Source organism: Carassius carassius, chromosome 19 (genome assembly GCF_963082965.1).
Source record: "Carassius carassius chromosome 19, fCarCar2.1, whole genome shotgun sequence".
Classification (NCBI taxonomy): Eukaryota; Metazoa; Chordata; class Actinopteri; order Cypriniformes; family Cyprinidae; genus Carassius; species Carassius carassius.
The window spans coordinates 19,660,082-19,678,993 of record NC_081773.1 but is presented as its reverse complement, the minus strand read 5'-3'; the positions used below and the strand labels follow the sequence as shown (position 1 = coordinate 19,678,993).

At 37.8% G+C, this 18,912-nt stretch overlaps 2 protein-coding genes across 2 annotated transcripts; one reads left to right on the top strand and one right to left on the bottom strand.

The window, feature by feature from the left end:
- Positions 1 to 478: 478 nt before the first annotated feature.
- LOC132095321 (60 kDa heat shock protein, mitochondrial) lies at positions 479 to 6,517 on the top strand. Its single transcript, XM_059500184.1, has 11 exons — positions 479 to 624; positions 2,292 to 2,467; positions 2,578 to 2,913; positions 3,000 to 3,095; positions 3,191 to 3,284; positions 3,720 to 3,888; positions 4,224 to 4,323; positions 4,466 to 4,711; positions 4,796 to 4,970; positions 5,070 to 5,248; positions 5,799 to 6,517. The coding sequence occupies exons 2-11, from the start codon at positions 2,294 to 2,296 to the stop codon at positions 5,955 to 5,957; spliced, it is 1,728 nt and encodes a 575-aa protein (XP_059356167.1). The 5' UTR covers positions 479 to 624; positions 2,292 to 2,293; the 3' UTR covers positions 5,958 to 6,517.
- A 1,496-nt stretch (positions 6,518 to 8,013) lies between these two features.
- LOC132095316 (coenzyme Q-binding protein COQ10 homolog B, mitochondrial-like) lies at positions 8,014 to 18,435 on the bottom strand. Its single transcript, XM_059500178.1, has 5 exons — positions 18,276 to 18,435; positions 14,216 to 14,368; positions 10,485 to 10,677; positions 10,254 to 10,355; positions 8,014 to 9,443 (listed from the first exon to the last, which is right to left on the bottom strand). Exons 1-5 carry the CDS (start codon positions 18,374 to 18,376, stop codon positions 9,276 to 9,278), a joined length of 717 nt encoding a protein of 238 aa, XP_059356161.1. The 5' UTR covers positions 18,377 to 18,435; the 3' UTR covers positions 8,014 to 9,275.
- Positions 18,436 to 18,912: the final 477 nt, after the last annotated feature.

Here is an 18,912-nt window from a genome sequence, read left to right as displayed (position 1 = left end):
TATGTATATTTTTTTAACTTGTTTAAAAGGCATTGTTGATTACAAATAACAAAAGAAAGATAGTAAAAAGCTACCTAAATAGGGACCTAAATAATAATAATAAATAATATTAACCTACTCTAAATACTAAATAAATAATTATACAACATAAATACGAATTTATTGACTTATACAAACCAATACATGATATAATATTTAAGACTTTAAACAAAATCAAAGAAATTTGTAAAATGCAATAGGATTTCTTGTTGCACAATCTTGACCTTTGACATCTTTTTTTCTCTGCGAAAATTCTCGAATTTGAAACCCCGGAACGAGCATAACAAGAATATAAATGGGCTATTTTAATGTATTTTATTTATATGTTCCTTCAGTGTGAACGAAATATGCTGGGTGTCATTGAAACAAAAAGCAAATGAAAGCATCTGTGTATTTAAGAGTTTAAAGCGTGTCTATCGTTTGTTAATTGCGGGTTATTGGGGTTATTCAGATGTCAGGGCGGGGGGAGGTTACCCGGATGAAGAACACACGTGAGTTCAGTGCTGTAACTGCAGCAGCTCTTCATTCAGTCTGCTGTGCTGACGGACACGCGCATCCCCTCATTCACTTCCAGATCACTCTGCAGTAAGTCAGTTATAGCATTATATTTGTTTATTAAACCTATAAACATACTTCAATGCATAACGATATTTACTGGCTCGTTAATATAAATATTAATGAGATCAAAGAAGCAGATATGTAAGATGTTACATCATTTTGTAATTTCAGAGCTGTCAGTTAGTGCTGTCGAGTTGTAAAATAACATTGTGCATGTTTACTGTGTAATTAGCTGTCATTTAACCCCATCGTATTCTAGAACATTTATACTTTTATGACAGATGCTGATGGTGCTCATGAGAATAATTGGCATAAATGCAAGAAATATGTCATGCATATCTCATACATTGCTTGGTAATTCTAATGCATCAGTGTCATATCGGCTTTATTGACTACTACTACTTTTAGCAACATAATAAATATCAGTCTTAACTGAAATATAGTGGTGATTAGAGCTTGCATGCTAGCTATAGCAAATTCTATACTATTGAGGCCTAAGAATTTTACTCCTGATATGTATTAAATATTTAATTGGTGTCAGGGCTACAATGGTTAGTTTTGGTAAAACAAAAGGAATACCCCGGGAACTTTGTAACTTGAACGCATGGGCATGAAAGAGATCATTTCCGTCTCTGTAGTGACGCGGAGTGATTTTGACCTTGTGACGCCCTGAACGCACGTGGAGTAATGACGAGAGACCCACTGCAGGCTCTGAATGTCGCGTGTACTTTACATTATCATTAACACATTTCATTTTAGTGTAATGTATTACCTGTTATCCTTGCTTTTTAAAACCCTTTCCCTTCTTTTTTATGATTGATGATCTGTTTCTGAACGTTGTAGTAACTGTCCAGATGAACCATGCCCAGATTATCTCCTCGTATTTTCTAAAGCATGCTTTAATGAAAAGCCTTGGTATTTTGAACACGACATATGATGAAGATACGTGAATAAATGAATCAGGCCAATGTTCATATAATGCTTTCGGGGGCCACTGGGGGCAAAGACTGATTTTTGGCATCCGGTTATGTTCTCATGTGACCTCAACGCAAGACTTAATTTTTTTTCAGTGGGGTATGGGAGTTTAGGAGGTTGAATATCTTACTGCCTGACAGATGTCAAAACAATATTGTGAAAAATCACGCTTGTGATCGATCGTTAGATTGAGAGTATGTGACAACGGTCTATAAACGAAAAAGAAAGAAGCTCAGAAGAGTTCGGTCGGCCACTGTGAGCCAATCAGAAACGGTTCTCTAACAACATCAGCCAATGCCATGAGTTTTGGGCGGGGCTATCCGTTTTGCTAAACCAGTCCTCAATTCCGAGGGTGCCTCGAGATGACTTCAAATTATTTAATGACAAAAAAAATAAAAACACTATATATATATATATATATATATATATATATACATACATAATTTTTGTAGTCATGCCAAGCACTAAAATATTTTATCAAGTAGAAGTTGAGTTTAAAAAAATCTTATTACTAATCCTTATCCAATAAATCACAATAAAAAAAAAGAATGGATAAAGAGCCCTTGAAAATTGTGGACAGTGGGGTCCTGGGTCTAAAATTATTGGAGTGTTTCCTAAACCCGTCTTTATTTTTTATTCTAATGATGTGAAAATCACTTGTATCATGAATAATTCAAATAAAAAACAAAAGTGTTCTGATTCTACTCTCTTTCTCGTAGGAATGCTGCGTTTACCCAGTGTGATGAAACAGATGAGGCCAGTGTGCAGGGCGCTGGCCCCACACCTGACCCGTGCATATGCCAAGGATGTCAAGTTTGGAGCAGATGCCCGCGCCCTCATGCTCCAGGGTGTTGACCTGCTGGCTGATGCTGTGGCTGTCACCATGGGACCAAAGGTATGCTGAGTTTAATCAGTCGCCAGAGTACAGCAGATATGTTAGTCCTCTTAAAGTCACATTTGTAATCATTAATGGCAGGAACGACTAGATTTGTCTCTCTACCTCAGGGTCGAACCGTTATCATTGAGCAGAGCTGGGGCAGCCCTAAAGTCACCAAAGATGGTGTCACAGTTGCCAAAAGTATCGATTTGAAGGATAGGTATAAGAACATCGGGGCCAAGCTGGTACAGGACGTGGCCAACAACACAAATGAGGAAGCTGGAGATGGCACCACAACCGCCACAGTTCTGGCCCGTGCCGTTGCCAAGGAGGGATTTGACACAATCAGCAAAGGTGCCAACCCTGTGGAGATCCGTAGAGGAGTCATGCTGGCGGTGGAAGAAGTCATCAGTGAACTCAAGAAACTCTCCAAGCCGGTCACGACACCAGAAGAGATTGCTCAAGTAAGAAGTGTCCTAAAAAATGGCTACTAATTATAGTAGTTTTTTTTTTTTTACTTTTTGTTTCTGTCAATCTTTCTTTGGTGTAGGTGGCCACTATTTCTGCCAATGGAGACATTGAAGTTGGTAACATCATCTCCAATGCTATGAAGAAAGTGGGCCGGAAGGGTGTGATTACAGTGAAGGTAGGCTACTTCAGTAGAAGTAGTATTTAGTACAGGTGGATTGATGGTTTGATCCTTAAAATACCTCACACTTGGGCTGTAATTCTTATTTAAAGGATGGTAAAACCCTACATGATGAGCTTGAGATCATTGAGGGCATGAAGTTCGACCGTGGCTACATTTCTCCTTACTTCATCAACACGGCTAAAGGTGTGTATTTTGAAAAGAAGCTCATGCGTTAGTACCAGTATGAATTGGATGGTTCACCCAAAAATGAACATTTTGTCATCATTTACAAACCCATATGAGTTTATTTCTTATATTGAACATAAAAGATAGGTAAAAATTGATAGCATGAATGCACTGTAAGTCGCTTTGGATAAAAGCGTCTGCTAAATGCATAAATATAATATAAAAGCAGATATTTTGAAGAATGCTGGTAATCAAACATTTGATGGTCCCCATTGACTTCTATAGTATTTCTTTGCTTTCTGTGGAGGTCAATGGGGGCCAGCAACTGTTTAGTTCTTCTTCTTTTGTGTTTTGAATGAAAAGAGGCTGAGTAAATGATGACAAAATTGTCATTTTTGGGTGAACCATTCCTTTAAGGCTGGAATGACAGCAGCATATATTCTCTGTTTGCAGGCCAGAAGTGTGAGTTCCAGGATGCTTACCTGCTTCTGAGCGAGAAGAAGATCTCCAGCGTACAGAGCATCGTGCCAGCACTGGAACTTGCCAACCAGCATCGCAAGCCTTTGGTCATCATTGCTGAAGATGTGGATGGAGAGGCACTCAGCACTCTGGTCCTTAACAGGTTTGTCTCTAAAAACACCTTCGCACAACAACAAGAAGTTTGCAAGAGAAGCATGGATTGGATAAATGTGAAATAGAACTTCTGGTTCCAGAAATATGGAATCTCCAAATAGATTTCAGGGTATTTGGCTTTTTTAATTATTATTATTTTTTTTTATTCTTAATATTATTTGTTTATTTTGGCTATTATTACAGTAAATTTGCAAGAGATATATCAAAGTAACAATTGTAATGGAAACCATATTTTTGTAAGGTACGATGATCCTTTAGAGGTTTAAGAAAAGGTTATTATTTAAAGATTCTGGGTTAAAGGTCAATGCTAAAACTTACCAACAGGTTAAAGGTTGGACTTCAGGTCGTTGCAGTCAAGGCTCCGGGATTCGGAGACAACAGGAAAAACCAGCTGCAGGATATGGCCATTTCCACTGGAGGCACGGTATGTGCTGAAGCTTTTGTCTTCATCTTAATTAATAGCTCATTTATGTAATGCTTTAACATTGTATTATGGCATGTATCATCTCTTGAGGTATAAATAACATGATAAAGTCTGTTGACACACCTGATCTGTGTGTTTTCAGGTGTTTGGTGATGAGGCTGTGGGTCTGGCCATTGAGGACATCCAGGCACATGACTTCGGCAGGGTCGGCGAGGTCATTGTGACAAAGGATGACACGATGCTCCTCAAAGGCCGTGGTGATCCAGCAGCCATTGAGAAGCGTGCGAATGAGATCGCTGAACAGCTGGAGAGCACCAACAGTGACTACGAGAAGGAGAAACTCAACGAGCGTCTGGCCAAGCTCTCTGATGGAGTGGCTGTGATTAAGGTATGAAAGCAGGAAGAACGTATTGTCATTTGTTAGTATAATGGGTCCATCACCATGATAAAGAAAATCATTCTCTTTTATAAGGTTGGAGGAACAAGTGACGTTGAAGTGAATGAGAAGAAAGACCGTGTCACTGATGCGCTGAACGCCACTCGAGCTGCTGTGGAGGAGGGAATAGTTCTTGGAGGAGGATGTGCCCTGCTGCGCTGCATCCCAGCCCTGGACAATATCAAGCCAGCCAATGATGATCAAAAGATTGGTAAGGACTGAAGTGTAGATCTCATCCTCCAGATGTCCTGTAAGAAATAACCCTCTCTTAACTTCCCCAAACTGACTTTTTTTTTTTTTGCACTTAAAGGTATCGACATAATTCGCAGAGCGCTTCGTATTCCTGCAATGACTATTGCCAAGAATGCCGGAGTTGAGGGCTCTCTGGTGGTGGAGAAGATCTTGCAGAGCGCTCCAGAGATTGGATATGACGCCATGAATGGAGAATATGTCAACATGGTCGAAAGAGGGATTATTGACCCCACAAAGGTGTGTATTTGTGATTCAAAAACTCTTCAGTTTAAATCAGTAATATGTCAGAGTGGTTTCTGTCAATTAATATCTCGACATGTATATTAAAATACTTTCCCTACATTATATAAAATACTGTTGAAGCATTTTTTTGAGATCAGTTTTGAAGAAATTTTTTTTTTTTTTTTTGAAGAATTTGAATATTTTGTTTTTAGAATTTCTTTGAATAGAAAGTTCAGAAGAGCAGCATTTTTTGAAACGGAAATCATTTGCAACATTTCTGAAAGTTCCTTCAACGCCTTGTTACTTAAAAGCATTAATTTCTTTTAAAAAAAAAGTCTTACTGACATGTGACATCAAATTATGTAATTTTTATATTTTGTGGTGATGCCTAATAGATGATGTACTACCTAAATTCTTTTTTAGCATTTAAATGGTTTACTCAGTAATTAATCAGTTATTGGCTGTAAAATGAAAATAATGATTGTTTGTGATGTTGCTGTGTCCCTATCAAAAACCCAACGCTCCTTATGTTCAGTAAGTGTATTGTCTTTGTCTCCCCCTGCAGGTCGTGAGGACTGCACTGCTAGATGCTGCAGGCGTTGCATCTCTGCTGTCTACTGCTGAAGCCGTTGTCACCGAAATACCAAAGGAGGAGAAGGAGATGCCGGCTGGAGGAATGGGAGGAATGGGAGGCATGGGTGGCATGGGAGGCATGGGATTCTAAACTGATCTGCACCGACTTTAGTGAAAGGGTTGTGGGCACGGGACATGATTTGCCCCTCCCTTTCTACTTGGAAAAACCTGGCGAAATTGAGTGCTGGTGGTCTGATCATGGAGCAAAAGAAATGGACCTTACAGTCTCCCATCCTTCCACTGCTATGTCCAATCTTATCTCTCTACTTATGGCTGAAGATATCACCCTACCACGTTAAAAGACAAGTTCTTGATAATGTTACCAGGAAGAGTCTGTCTGCCTTTGTTCTATAACATTGTGCTCACCAACATCTAATGGGAAAGTGCATTTAACATATTGCATACTGTCATGCTGTTGTGTTATATGAATGTCATTGTGCGTATAGCTGGTGTTGAATCAGACCATCTGTAGGGGCTTTAAAAGCCTGATGTTCAGGTTAAAGTTTGTCTTCATGAACAAGAAAGTAGTAGGAACTTTGACCAGTTGTATCAAAAAAAAAAAAAAAAAATTACACTTCATTTATCGTAATTTTTTTTGTATGCTATTCATTGTTTCATATAAAAATAAACCCCTCATTTGAGGATTCCACAGCTGTGCCGAAGCAAGTACTTGTTTTTCCTTGTTTTTGTAACTTTAGTTTTTTTCTCACGGAATAGAAAGATGTTGATATTGGCTTGAACAGATGGATGTTTTTCTGTGTTCCTGTTTTCTTTTCTTAAATAGATAGTTCTCCAAAAACAAACTGTCATTTACCCACCTTCGTGTTTTTCTAAACCTATATGACTTCGTTTTTTCCCGTGGAACACTATATATTATATTTTGAAAGTCAGAGAGGTGCAAAACAGCACTGAAAAGCATGTTGGAGATTTTCTATTTTTTTTTTTTTTTTGAGTGAACTGTCCCTTTAAAATCTGGGGGTTGAACATCTTTTGGTCAAGACTGGAGTTTGGTAGGAAAGTTGAGTGGAGGGATGGGTGAAACCGTTTTTACAACAGCCATGCAAGTGTATGCCCAGATAAATACTAAATTAAATGAGTGTGATTATTATTCTAAAGATCTAACTTTTGAGTAGTGGTATAGAATAGTGTTTAAAAAAAAACCTGCTGTTCATTAAGAGAATTACTTGTTTTTAAAGTTACATTCTCTATGAATGTGCAACAATGATCATTCAATGTTTTGTATAATATAGTCATTATCAATCCTGTATTTTTTATTTAATAAAATTCAATGTTCACAAAGGAATGAGTTTTATCCTGTTGATGTCCTAGCCAATCGGTGGCTTCTTTGTCAAAGATTTGACATTAAAAATATTTGTATAAATAAACTAAACTTATCATTGTGTTATAGCCTAATTCAGCATAAAATGCCACTCACGACTGAGGCCAAGCCTTGATTTTTGAGAATTGTTTGGATTGTGAAAAGCGGGCTTTCCATACCAGACTACTCTCCTCGAAAGCTTCAGTGATGTCTGAAAGGCTATTGTCTTAGAAGTAAACTACATACACAAACGTGTTCCTTTATCATACGTACTGATAGGACCAGGAACATGTTAAGAAACGGGTTCATTCTGATTTCATATTAAGTGTTGGACTTGTTGACAATTATGTGAATAACATAGCAACATGCCTTCTTTTAATAAGTAATTAAAGTAGATGTTCAGCCTTCAATGATTTGCAAGCTGCACTCACATTTGAATTTCCAGTGAATAACAAAAATATTGACTGTTCACCCTCAAAGTGTCTAACAGATCAGCTGCTGCGAACTAAAAAGATACTATTCTGAGCATTTACTTTCAGAGTTACTTTTTATCTGCTTAGTTGATTACTATTCTAATTTTGAAACATAATATTAATTAGTATTTCTTCAGGATGCAGCATGCATATTTTGATATGCTATTTTAAAATAAAAGCAGTAGGCAGCATAATGCTGTTCGATCTCAGGGCCATCACTGTCACTGGCCACTAGAGGTCAAGACACCGGTTACTCAGAAGCCTTCTAATATTATCCCTCACATGATCTCACATGATTTTAAATGTGGAAACCAGTCAGAACCAGATGTGAGTAAACAAACAGACACAAGGCTAGGTTTTACATATAAAAATAGTTTATAAACCATGCAGGCAGGATATATATATTCACCCACAACACGCTCATTAAAACAATCAAAAAGAAGAGATCCCAAAAAGAAAGAAAAAGGTTATCAATTTGTTTGTTTTTTTATAGCTCAATTGTACACTAAAGTTTAGTCTGTGGCCTTACACTAGATATGTACACGTGGTTAACCCATAACCGAAATAAATACAAGATACTCGTATACATGTTTTTAAGATAATGATAAATAATATGAAGCCTTCTCTGTAAGGCAGTAAGCATGTGGAAACGAGCAGGGTATGAACTGGAATCTTTAAAGGATACCTCACTACAATCTGATGAGAGCTCTGGGAAAGCTTTGCTACGTTCAACTCCGTTTCCCAGAGTTTGGGCCCTTTTAGAAGCAGTGGATATCATGGGTGAGCAGTCTGTTAAAAACATCATACAAACATATTGCACACCTCTTTAATCTGTACACTTAAAATCATCGGAGGAGTGAACTGGAGCACCACTGCCAGGACTAAACTGTGCAAAATGGTTTAACGCAAGACAGTGTGGTGAAAGGGAGCCTCTTAGAGTTTATTTTTCATGCCCTTTTTGGTGCTGGTATGCAAGAACACAACAGACCTGAGTCCAGTGTGTAGCCTTGATACCCTGATAGCACTTTGTGCATTCGGCTGCAGCAACAGTCAGTCTTCTGCACGCAACGCACACACTCAAGTTGAGTCTCCTCATCCCTTTCTTGAAATCTTAAAGGATCACCTAAAAGCTTTTCAATAAATACATCACTCACCTGTCGTATAAACTGTAACATAACAATCTTTCCATAAAATATCTAAAAATAACATCCTCTCGAAGAAACCCATGACCTTTTGTCTATTGTGCCATTCATGAAGCCATTATGGTTTTTGGCAGCAGTTTTAAAAACCATCTCAAGGTCCTCATATTAAAATGTACGGCTCATGGTGCCATCCTGATGGGTTTTAAAAAGTTAACATGGAGGTAGTGTAACAGAGCTCAGTGGGCACAATCTGGCTGTCCACGAAAATATCCAGCCACATTTGGTTAGGTTTTTTTTTTGCATAATTGTTTTTTTTGTTTTTGGTTTTTTGGACCAGGCACTGACGATATACAGGCACACAGAGCTCCCGCTCTCTCAGCTGTCTTTGTAATACTCTTAAATGTACACTTTCAATAAAACCCCCAGTTCCCTGAAACAACAACCCCCTCCCCATCCGTCTGAAGCTGTGGAATGAACTACGTGTGGTGGACCTCGTGGAACATCAGTTCGCGTGGGATCTGTGTCTCCGGGCCGTATAGCTTGGACGCTCGCCGCTCAAAGGCACACACCATCTGCTTCACGACCTCGTCAAAGAAAACTGTGGCCAACTGAGAATGCAGGAGCGAGCGGAACTCAAAGGAAATCTAGGAACAGACAAAAGAAAGGAATCAACATTTGGTAGAAATTGAGATAATTTAAGATTTAAAAAGCTAGTGTTCCATATGTAAAACCCCTCTCAAGGCAGACCTAACATAAGCTCTAAGGTTGTTAAATGATGGTACAAGCTTGTGTGAAACTCAAGTAATGGAATTGATTGGTGGATCTTGCTTCAGCAATGCAGCACAGTAGAGATTACCATTACATCTTCCAAGCAGTGTGTTTTTGCACTACAGCATAATCAAGACAAAACTCTGATTATTTTACAGTATTAGTAATTATTCATGAGATGAGTATATCTTTACATATCCTCATAATAAAAGCCCATTGCAAAGCTTCTTCTTCTTTTTTTTTTTAAACGACTTAAAAAAAAAAAACTGCTTTGAATCAAATGTGGTAATTCATAAATTTTATGGCTCATATCAAAGGACTTTAAGACTTCTAAGAAATACAAGAGAAAGTGACTGGAACTCAAACCTCTTAAGTTCAAATCTGCTTTCATGACATGAGAAAAGCTTCTGTTTACCATATTTAAATGGAGGGGCAAAATTAGAAGGTATCATTAAAAATATCATTCGCATTTAAAAATGAACAAAAGTCTTTTAGCTTGGGTGAGCAAATGACGACAAAACTTAAATTTTTGGTTGAACTACCTCTTCAAATATAAGCAACAGTATTAGTCTTGGCAAGCACCTTTAAATATACTTAATATTAAAATTTGATATTAAAGTTTAATAGTACATCACATTCCAGCTTCACCTGAGGATGATAAACCAGACGGTGCTTGTAATACTTACAGCAAAGTCAAGGGTGCATGTACGGGGGTAGCCAGGAAGACCAGGGCTGAAGCGCCACACTGTCTCCAAGTGACTGAAAAGTTTTCCATCAGAGCAAGATGCCTGAAGATGCAAAAAAGCAATGACTTTTTAAACTCATACACTGTATTGACAACAAAAGTGTTATAAAGTGTTTGTATGCCATCAATCTATAAGATAGATCCACTTAAGAAAATAAAGTGATGTACATACCTTAACTAAATGCGGGCGAACTGTAGTAATGAGCGAAGTGTAGTTTTCTACCACAGGAGGGAAGCCCACAGTCAGCTTGGCCTTGCAAAATCCAGAGCGGCTGAATATAACGTCTGAGCGTTTGCACCAGGGCACAAACAGCAAGTAGTCTTCTACTTTGGCCACAACCTCATACATTTCTTGCATTGAGTACCTGTGTGCCAAGGAAAAGACAGTTAAAAAGGATAATACAATGGTGTCCTGTGTGCAAATGACATTAACAACAAATTGTTTAATTTTTGTTTTGGGAGTGGACTTCTTAGGGGGATAGGATTTTTCTATGCAAGCAAGTAGTCATTTAGCAGACACTTTAACTCAAAGTGACTTACAGTATACTAAATACATAGAAGTCATTCAGGGTTACGTGCTCAAGAGCACAAGAGTGATAGCTCATAAACTTTCTGATTACCAGCACTAAGCTTTAGTCATTATGCCACAACACAGACCGCAGTTATAATCTGAAGAGTGCAATGAGTGCAATATGGATCTAACTTTGGAGTCGTGGCAAATCATAACCTCACTGGATGCCTTAGATCTAATCACTGTACAGGTGTGACCCAAAAAAAGGTTGTTGCTAAAGTGGAGAATCGATTTAGTGCTGTCATTGAAATATTTCTGATGGCAGAAAACCAGTCAGATATCACACTATATCAGTGTGGGATTGACTCCCGAAAGGTCAAACACTGTTTGTTTGCAGTCAGTTTTGTGTACACAGGGTCCAACGAGGTAAACATTGACATATCTTACATTTCAAAGTCTCATTTTGGAGCATTTTAAAGACCTTCACGTTAAAGATAACAGATAAGAAAATATTTATAGAAGTGACTCTATTCCAGGTTTACAAGGATGCTACAACAAGGCTTTTGAGGAAGAACTAATCACTGGATTTAGCAAAATCTCTAAATAATACCAATAAGAGATTTGCTTGAAGCACTAAATGTTAAGGACACAAAGGGAAATTGTGACTAGTTGCAATCCTGCCTTTAAAGACCCTTGTCCTCCTAATAAAATTTTTTTTAGGGGTGCACGATATATTGGCCGATGACTGACAAGCTGACTTACAGCTGATTAGATAACCAACTTTACTGACTAGATGTGCATTAATCATCGGCCGATATATATCGTGCAACCCTAAAAAATTCAGGAGCACCTTCAATAAAAAAAAAAAATCAATAATAAAAGATTCTGATAACAAAAATTAGCCTTCCTAATATTAGGTGACATCTGACTCAAAGTGATTCACAGGGGCATTTTCTTTTTATCTTTGTAAATGGCATTTTTCTAATTTTATTAAATGTATGCAGTGTTTCCTAGGATTTTTTACAGCTGTGGTGGCAGGAATATTTCCCATGGACCATGCACCCTCCACACCCAAGAATCACGTGGACTTAGAATTGAATTTAGCTTAATTTACATTATTTAAAACTAAAAAGACAAGTAAATAGTAAATAATAAAATGTGAACAAATAAATTAATGACAATCAATGGCACAAACAAAAATAATAACAAGATACAAATAAAATTATAAAAAATTCTGAAAAAAAAAAAGATCCTTCCTAATACGAGGTGACATTTGACTCCTTAAAGTGACTTACAGGGGTATTTTCTTTTTACCTTTGTAATGGCATAATTTTCATCCATGTCTAATTCAAAAATGTTTATAAGCTTCTTAAAATTTCTATTTAAAACAACATCATAAGAAGTAGAATAGGACAAATAAGTTACCAATCATATGAAATTAGTATTAATAAAAAATTATTTGTCCTACAAAGGTGGCACAGAACACAAAAGTGGCTTGTAGAAACATTTTCAGACGTTTAATGAGGCTTAGAGGTGGCATGAGTGCAATTGAATTCATACATTCATGTGGAGATTAATGTTTTAAATATACAATTTTGAATACAGAAATATTAAATGATTGAAATACTGAAATGATTTGCTAAAAATGAAACTAGATCTGCCAGCAGGTGGCAGCAAGTCACTGATTTTATCACTGAATCATTCATTCAATTGATTCGTTCAAATTACGGATTCGTTCAGAAATGAAGCAAGTGACTGTCTTTATGAATGGGTAATCATGCATCACTGACTCAATAGATTCGTTCAAAAAGGCACTTTCATTGAATGAATTAAACTCAGCTGTGTTTGCTTTTACAGATGTGAAGCGGCGAAATACAGATACGAAAATTTTAGTTTTTTCAGCTTTGCCCGTGAAATTAGTCATAGCCCAGCTCAGCAGGGACATGCGTTTATCGCATGATTTAAATAAGACATGAAGTGTCTAAAATAAATGTGTACAGTTCAGCTGAATGATGAAGTTTACTTTGTATACTTTGCATAATATTAACAAACCGTACACTGAAACAAAATAACCAGAACATTAATGACTGATAGAGCTCTGTCAATCAGATGCGCTCTCATCCACTGATCTATGCTCGTGACGTATTATTTATAATTATCATTGGCTGATGATAATTATAGGTGAATTGTGCTTCTGAAACGAAAGGCTACATCATAAAATTCAAATGATCAGTGCCAGCTTGTTTTCTTTCTGTTTATTTTCCTGAATTTAAATGTGCAGCCTTTGTCGGATGTAGCCTTCCGTTAGAGAGACTCCCATTGATAAACTTTGTTGAACTGAAAAGAACTGAAAAATACTCTGAATGAGGAGTCGATTGCCCTTGATGGAATCGATTCCAACCTTTGGAATCGACTCTCGATTCCCAACGCCTCGGAATCGATTCTTTTTGGAATCGATTCCCAGCCCTAGGTGTAGCCGTGGCGAGGATGATTTTTGGTGTGCCGGCAGAACAAGAAGAACAACGCGCCACGTTACAATAAAACAAAGGTATGCGAACAAAATTAAAGTGTTAGCCATTTCCAATCTATATTAAGCACCCACAGCAATATTTCAATCATTAAACAGTGCGACAAACATTGTAAAAACACTTGAAGTGTCTTAATATATTTAAAACTGTAATATTAAGAGATCAAATTAAGTAATCACTATATTAATGATGCATAGTTTACATAAGCAAGCAGATGAGGTCAGAATATGAACGCAATCCGCTTAATGGTTCAGTGTTTTCCTTATAATTTATCGTGAAACTTTGCACATTGTGTTTATATTCTGGGTTCATATGCTTGCCTGTATAAAATATACATCATCAATAAGGGGTTTACTGAATTTCACCTTTAAATATCTGCATTTTACTACATTACTAAATGTAAACTGCGTAAAAATGATCTAGCAGTCGGTGGAGCAAAGCTTCGTTTTGCCCTCCAGGTGGGTGTTCCTTTGAGTGTGCGACATCACGTGAAAACTATCAATTGAAGGAAATCCATGTAGCAATGGAAAATTTTAATCCCTGCATACTTCATAGACTGTAGACAAGTTAATCTAATTCAGTATGTGCACACGCGCTATATTACTGCTGGAACTAAATTCTGCAGGACATCTGATCTGGATGGAGCCCTCTGCTCTAAAATTTCAGGCTTCAAAAGTTGTTCTTAAGTAACTTGTGATGACGTGTGTCATCTAGAAAGCTGACACCAAATATAATTCCCATGCCCTGTTACATAAACAACATTTGCAGGGACACTGGGGCTAAAGTAATCATGGACCTCAATAAAAAAAAAAATAGGAACAGATCATGCACCATATATATTGGAAACATATATTGGAAACATACCCAATGATACGTCTTTCAGAGTACTCCTTTCTCTTGTTAAAGGTCTCCGAGAAGTTGAAGAAGCTCCTGGCTGGAGCCACCACAGCACGACCCGACACAGCCCTGAAGAGGGGCGGCACCCGGGTCATCAGAATCCCACATGAAGACAGATATCTGTTGACAAAAGAGGGTGAGAGTATGTCATTCAGCAACAACAGCATAAACACTAGGGCTGCACAATATTAGGAAAAAATGACATTGCGATATTTTATAATATATATTGCGATATGAAATCTAATCTAATTTTTTCTTACAAAAAAATGGGGTGAGCACACTTACATCCTCATTTTAAATGATTTAAACATCAGAGTATTATTGAAATTAGAGTAAATTATTTGTTTGTAATATGGATATGGTTTGAATTGTTAACATTAACTAACATGAACCTACCAGAGCATTTTTCTTTCTATATTTATTAATCTTTGTTTATCAGTTTATAAAAACACAGCTGTACATTGTTTGGTAATGTTACTTCACAGTGCATTAACTATGTTAACAAATACTATACAACTTTTGATTTCAACAATGAAGGCTATAGCCTAAATGTTGAAATTAACAATGTTGTAGAAGTGCAGTTTAGTAATAGTAAATGTTAAATAATGAAGTTATATAGTTTAATAAATAGAACATTATTGTAATGTGTTAGAGATTTTTTTATACACCAATTCAGACGTCTCTTGAGTTCAGTGTTGGACAGGTCAGTTGTTTAAACCATTCATTAAATTGAATCGGTTCAAAGGAATCATTAGTTCACGAATCAGACGTGTAAGGCACGCGTTGTGTAATTATCTCTGCAGTTTAGGATATCACACAAGATTTGACAACAAAACATTTCATCACTGGATAGTTTTTTTTTGTGCTCAACACCATCGTGTCAATTGATTTTGATTAATATGCGCGAGGGAGAGAGAGCAAGACAGCGCTCGTGTTGTTTGAAGACGGTGAAGGTGAGCGTGCACGCGCGGCCAGGGCTCTCTCACACGCGCGCGCGCGCTCTCTCTCTCTCTGCTCGTTCTTATATGCGCCCTGTTAAACTGACAGGACTTAAAAACACATGCAAATGATAAACTTTCACTCTATGATGGTTAAGCTGAGCAATTAATCCACGAATCACATTTGTCAAGGGCCGGGGAGCAGCTGGCACGTATGGTTAATGAATAACGGATCAACTACGACAGCCTACATCACACATCCTGCGATGTGACAATCGTGGATTCGTACATTGCGATATAGATGCTTAAACGACTAATTAACAAGATTAGGACTCTTAATCAAGACAAAGCCTTTTATCCAGAGGATCATTGAAAATTACTATTTGGCCTTAATATAAAGCCAATAACATGTATTTTCAGAATAAAAAAAAATTACAAGTTTTTATGGATTTGTCCTTTGTGGGCCACACACAAACATATAGTGCAATCACTCCATTTATTGAGGCAGTTCAGTGAGACTCAGTCTGACAAATCCTTCATTGAAAATTAGCAAATCAAGGGAACAAAATAGTAATCATGTGCACATTTTAGTACACTGAGGGAACGAATTAGTATACTGTGTACACGACTTTTTTTTTTCTTGCATGTCATATGCGGGGCTCCGTAGTTATAAACTGTAAAATGATATTTCAACAAAAACAATTAGCCTTTCACCGGCCCCTCCCCGAAAACGGCCATTGTCCAATCACACATCATAGCAACCGTTACTATGTGAGGCAGTTCCGACAAACTTTGACTCCAAGCAAGATGGTGAAGCGGTGCGCCCACGGCGTTTGTAACTCGGACACTAGATTATAGAGCTGTAACCCGAGCCCGACAGATTTCGGCCCGAGCCCGACAAGTACATTTTGATGGACAGCTTTTTTAAAGCCCGAACCCGTTTACAGCCCGACATTATTCAAATGTGCGCACGCATGCAGCTGTTTTGCCTTTTGTCAAGAATGAGTCATTTATACATGTTTTAACATAATTTATACATGACTAACGTAAGAGACCACTTGGAAGTTTGAACCAATAAATAAAATATGTCCTCTGTAACATCGTAACATCTCAGCACTCTAAATAACCCTAGGTATAGGCTCATTTAGCATATAAATAGGCCAACACACCAATAAAAACCGAGTCTTTCTTAAAAAAAAATTAAGGTAAATTTTAAATTAAGATGGGTATTTGGCAATAACGAAATTAAGATAAAGGCTCTGCCGGATTTGCTCAGCTGAAATTTAATAAAAGAATAATGCCAAATAATGTCTACTACATTATGCATTTAAGACTCAATTAATATTTAGTTATCATTTGAAAAACCAATACTCACAGAGATTAGGCTAAGCAGACATGTTTTTGTGGAGGAAAATGATTGAATCCACTGTAGATGTCTTCAGCGCGCTCCTGCGCTCACTGATGGTGCGTCCAGCATTATAACCCACTGGCTCATTATTCTCATTATAAACATGTTCAAGACTTTTCCACACCTCAGACTTGGCTTTAGTTGCTGGTGCGACCAAAACGTAATTGACAGAGGCAAGCCTCCGTTTCAACTCCTCAGCATCTATTTTCGCATCTTTCTCGCGCTGATCGAAACACATCCCATGACCGCTCATTTACCGCGCATTTACAGGCTAATTGCATGGAATTTACATACAATACTCTATATGACACCTTTGTACAAACTGTATATGCATAATAGTGTGTACAAAGGGTTTTCTGCATCGTCTTATTTGCTATGCTCTGGCTTTATTGAATTTACAAAGGCTCTGAATGACAAGCTTTTGAAATGCTAAAGAGGAGCTTAAAAAAGCCAACTGTGATGCAACCGGCCATACAAATTAGATCACACAAGCAATCCACAATACAGCTGTTGTGCACTGGAACATGTACTTCTTCATTTAAACAGTTCATCACTAACTACAAAACTTTATGAAGCAGTGCATTCATGCGGCAGCACCAGGGTTAAAGGAAATACAAGATAGGCATCCCATGACATGTTCACCTGCCCTCCATTTGTCAAGACACAAATCATAAGCGGAGCATAATCTCTGACCACCACATGCAAGTCAAGGGCAGTATAACACCCCATCCCGTTAAAATGGGTCTGAAGCGTGTCTGATCAATCACACACACATATCTGAAACGCAAGGGAATGGGGTCTTTTTCTATAAATGGCACAATATCTCATCAAAGGAAAGAGTGCCTGCCAAATTCATTCATGTCGACACAAGAGCTGCCAAAAAATGTCAAGCATGGCGTAACTGTGACAGCCAATGTTGACATAACAGTCACCATCAGACACTTGACATGGCCTTATGCCAAGCAGTTATAGCATTCGGCTGCCCAGCACATGGTTGGGGTACACCATGTCCCTTGCCACAGGTGACAAACGTCACAGCTCGGCTTGTGATGTCACATGCTGCAGACTCCTGTAAATGTATACCTGCAAAGGTGCTTGGAAAGAATTGCTAATGAAATCATTTGTACTATATGCAAATGTCATGATGGGTGCCACATTTTTCTTTTGCATTTCCCTAATAAAAATAATTGGATTGCATTTGATCTGCAGTTACCTTAAATGAATAATTCTGTATAAACACCAGCTGTTCAAGAAAAAAAGTCATACCATTGTGTTATTTCCCCTTAATAAGCATTTGGTTGCATTGGTTGAGTTTAAAGCGATTTTAAATAAATAACATAAATATGAACAAACACCAGCTTTACATGATACATGAAACTTTCCACTGTCACTTATTAGGCTATCTGGCAACCAGTTATGTGACTCCCTCACAGCCCCTCCTTAACGTAGTTTTTTAAACACATTTATTTGAGCACGTCATAAGTTTTAATATATCGTTGGACGATAAATAAAGGCTTTATTGACACAAAGTTGTCAAGTTGGACTTAAATTCGCTCCACTTGTAAGAGCGAAACTAACCGTCCAACCAACGAAAGCAGCTCGCGAGTTACTTCACTTAATCACTTCGATCTTCACATGAGCGCATATATACAGTGCGAAACATTAAACCGTCGTTAATTACCTCACTCCATTCCTGCCAGGTGTTTCTCGACTGGCTGTGGATGGCAGGCTTCTGATACACTCCACTACCGCTCTTCTCAAACACCGGGAACCTCTCGCCATCTTCACTTCGCCTTTCTCTCGCCTCCTCCCGTCAAGAACTCTTTTCCGTCTCGAAGGCCAGCCTTCTCGGAGACCTGCACTAGGATCTCATTGGCTGAGGTTGTATTCCTTGGTCTCTGATTGGTTCGTTCTTCTGTCCCTCATGTAGGTAGCCTACTGACGTAAGTGTGTAAAGAGGGTTTGCGTGCGCAGAAGTGTCACGGGACGCGAGATTGGGTTGCCCAGGCTGCGCGACCCACAGTGCATAGTTAGTAAAGGTTACAGCTAAATTTGTTTGAGGACACAATGAAAAAGCATTAATAAGTTTGAAAAAAAAATGTTGGAGGAAATGCCTTATTTAGTTTTAAATGCATATATCTGCCCCTTATATATTGTTGTGAAAAATAATAATAAAAGAACAAATGGCAACAAACCAAGTAATGTTGCTGTTAGACCTGAAGAAACAATAACTCTCTTTTTATAGATTTTTTTCCACAACAATATATACGTGGCACACCCCATATAATGTGTATTCCTCTTAGCAGTTAAAATGTATT

Excerpts from the sequence above, each read along its gene's own strand:
- LOC132095316 (XM_059500178.1), bottom strand. The coding sequence starts at position 18,376 with ATGGCGAGAGGTTCCCGGTGTTTGAGAAGAGCGGTAGTGGAGTGTATC. Across the intron at positions 14,369-18,275 it reads CCTGGCAGGAATGGAGTGAG|ATATCTGTCTTCATGTGGGA; the intron begins GTAATTAACGAC and ends TTTTGTCAACAG. Across the intron at positions 10,678-14,215 it reads TCTGAAAGACGTATCATTGG|GTACTCAATGCAAGAAATGT; the intron begins GTATGTTTCCAA and ends CTTGGCACACAG.
- LOC132095321 (XM_059500184.1), top strand. The coding sequence starts at position 2,294 with ATGCTGCGTTTACCCAGTGTGATGAAACAGATGAGGCCAGTGTGCAGG. Across the intron at positions 3,285-3,719 it reads CTTCATCAACACGGCTAAAG|GCCAGAAGTGTGAGTTCCAG; the intron begins GTGTGTATTTTG and ends CTCTGTTTGCAG. Across the intron at positions 3,889-4,223 it reads AGCACTCTGGTCCTTAACAG|GTTAAAGGTTGGACTTCAGG; the intron begins GTTTGTCTCTAA and ends ACTTACCAACAG.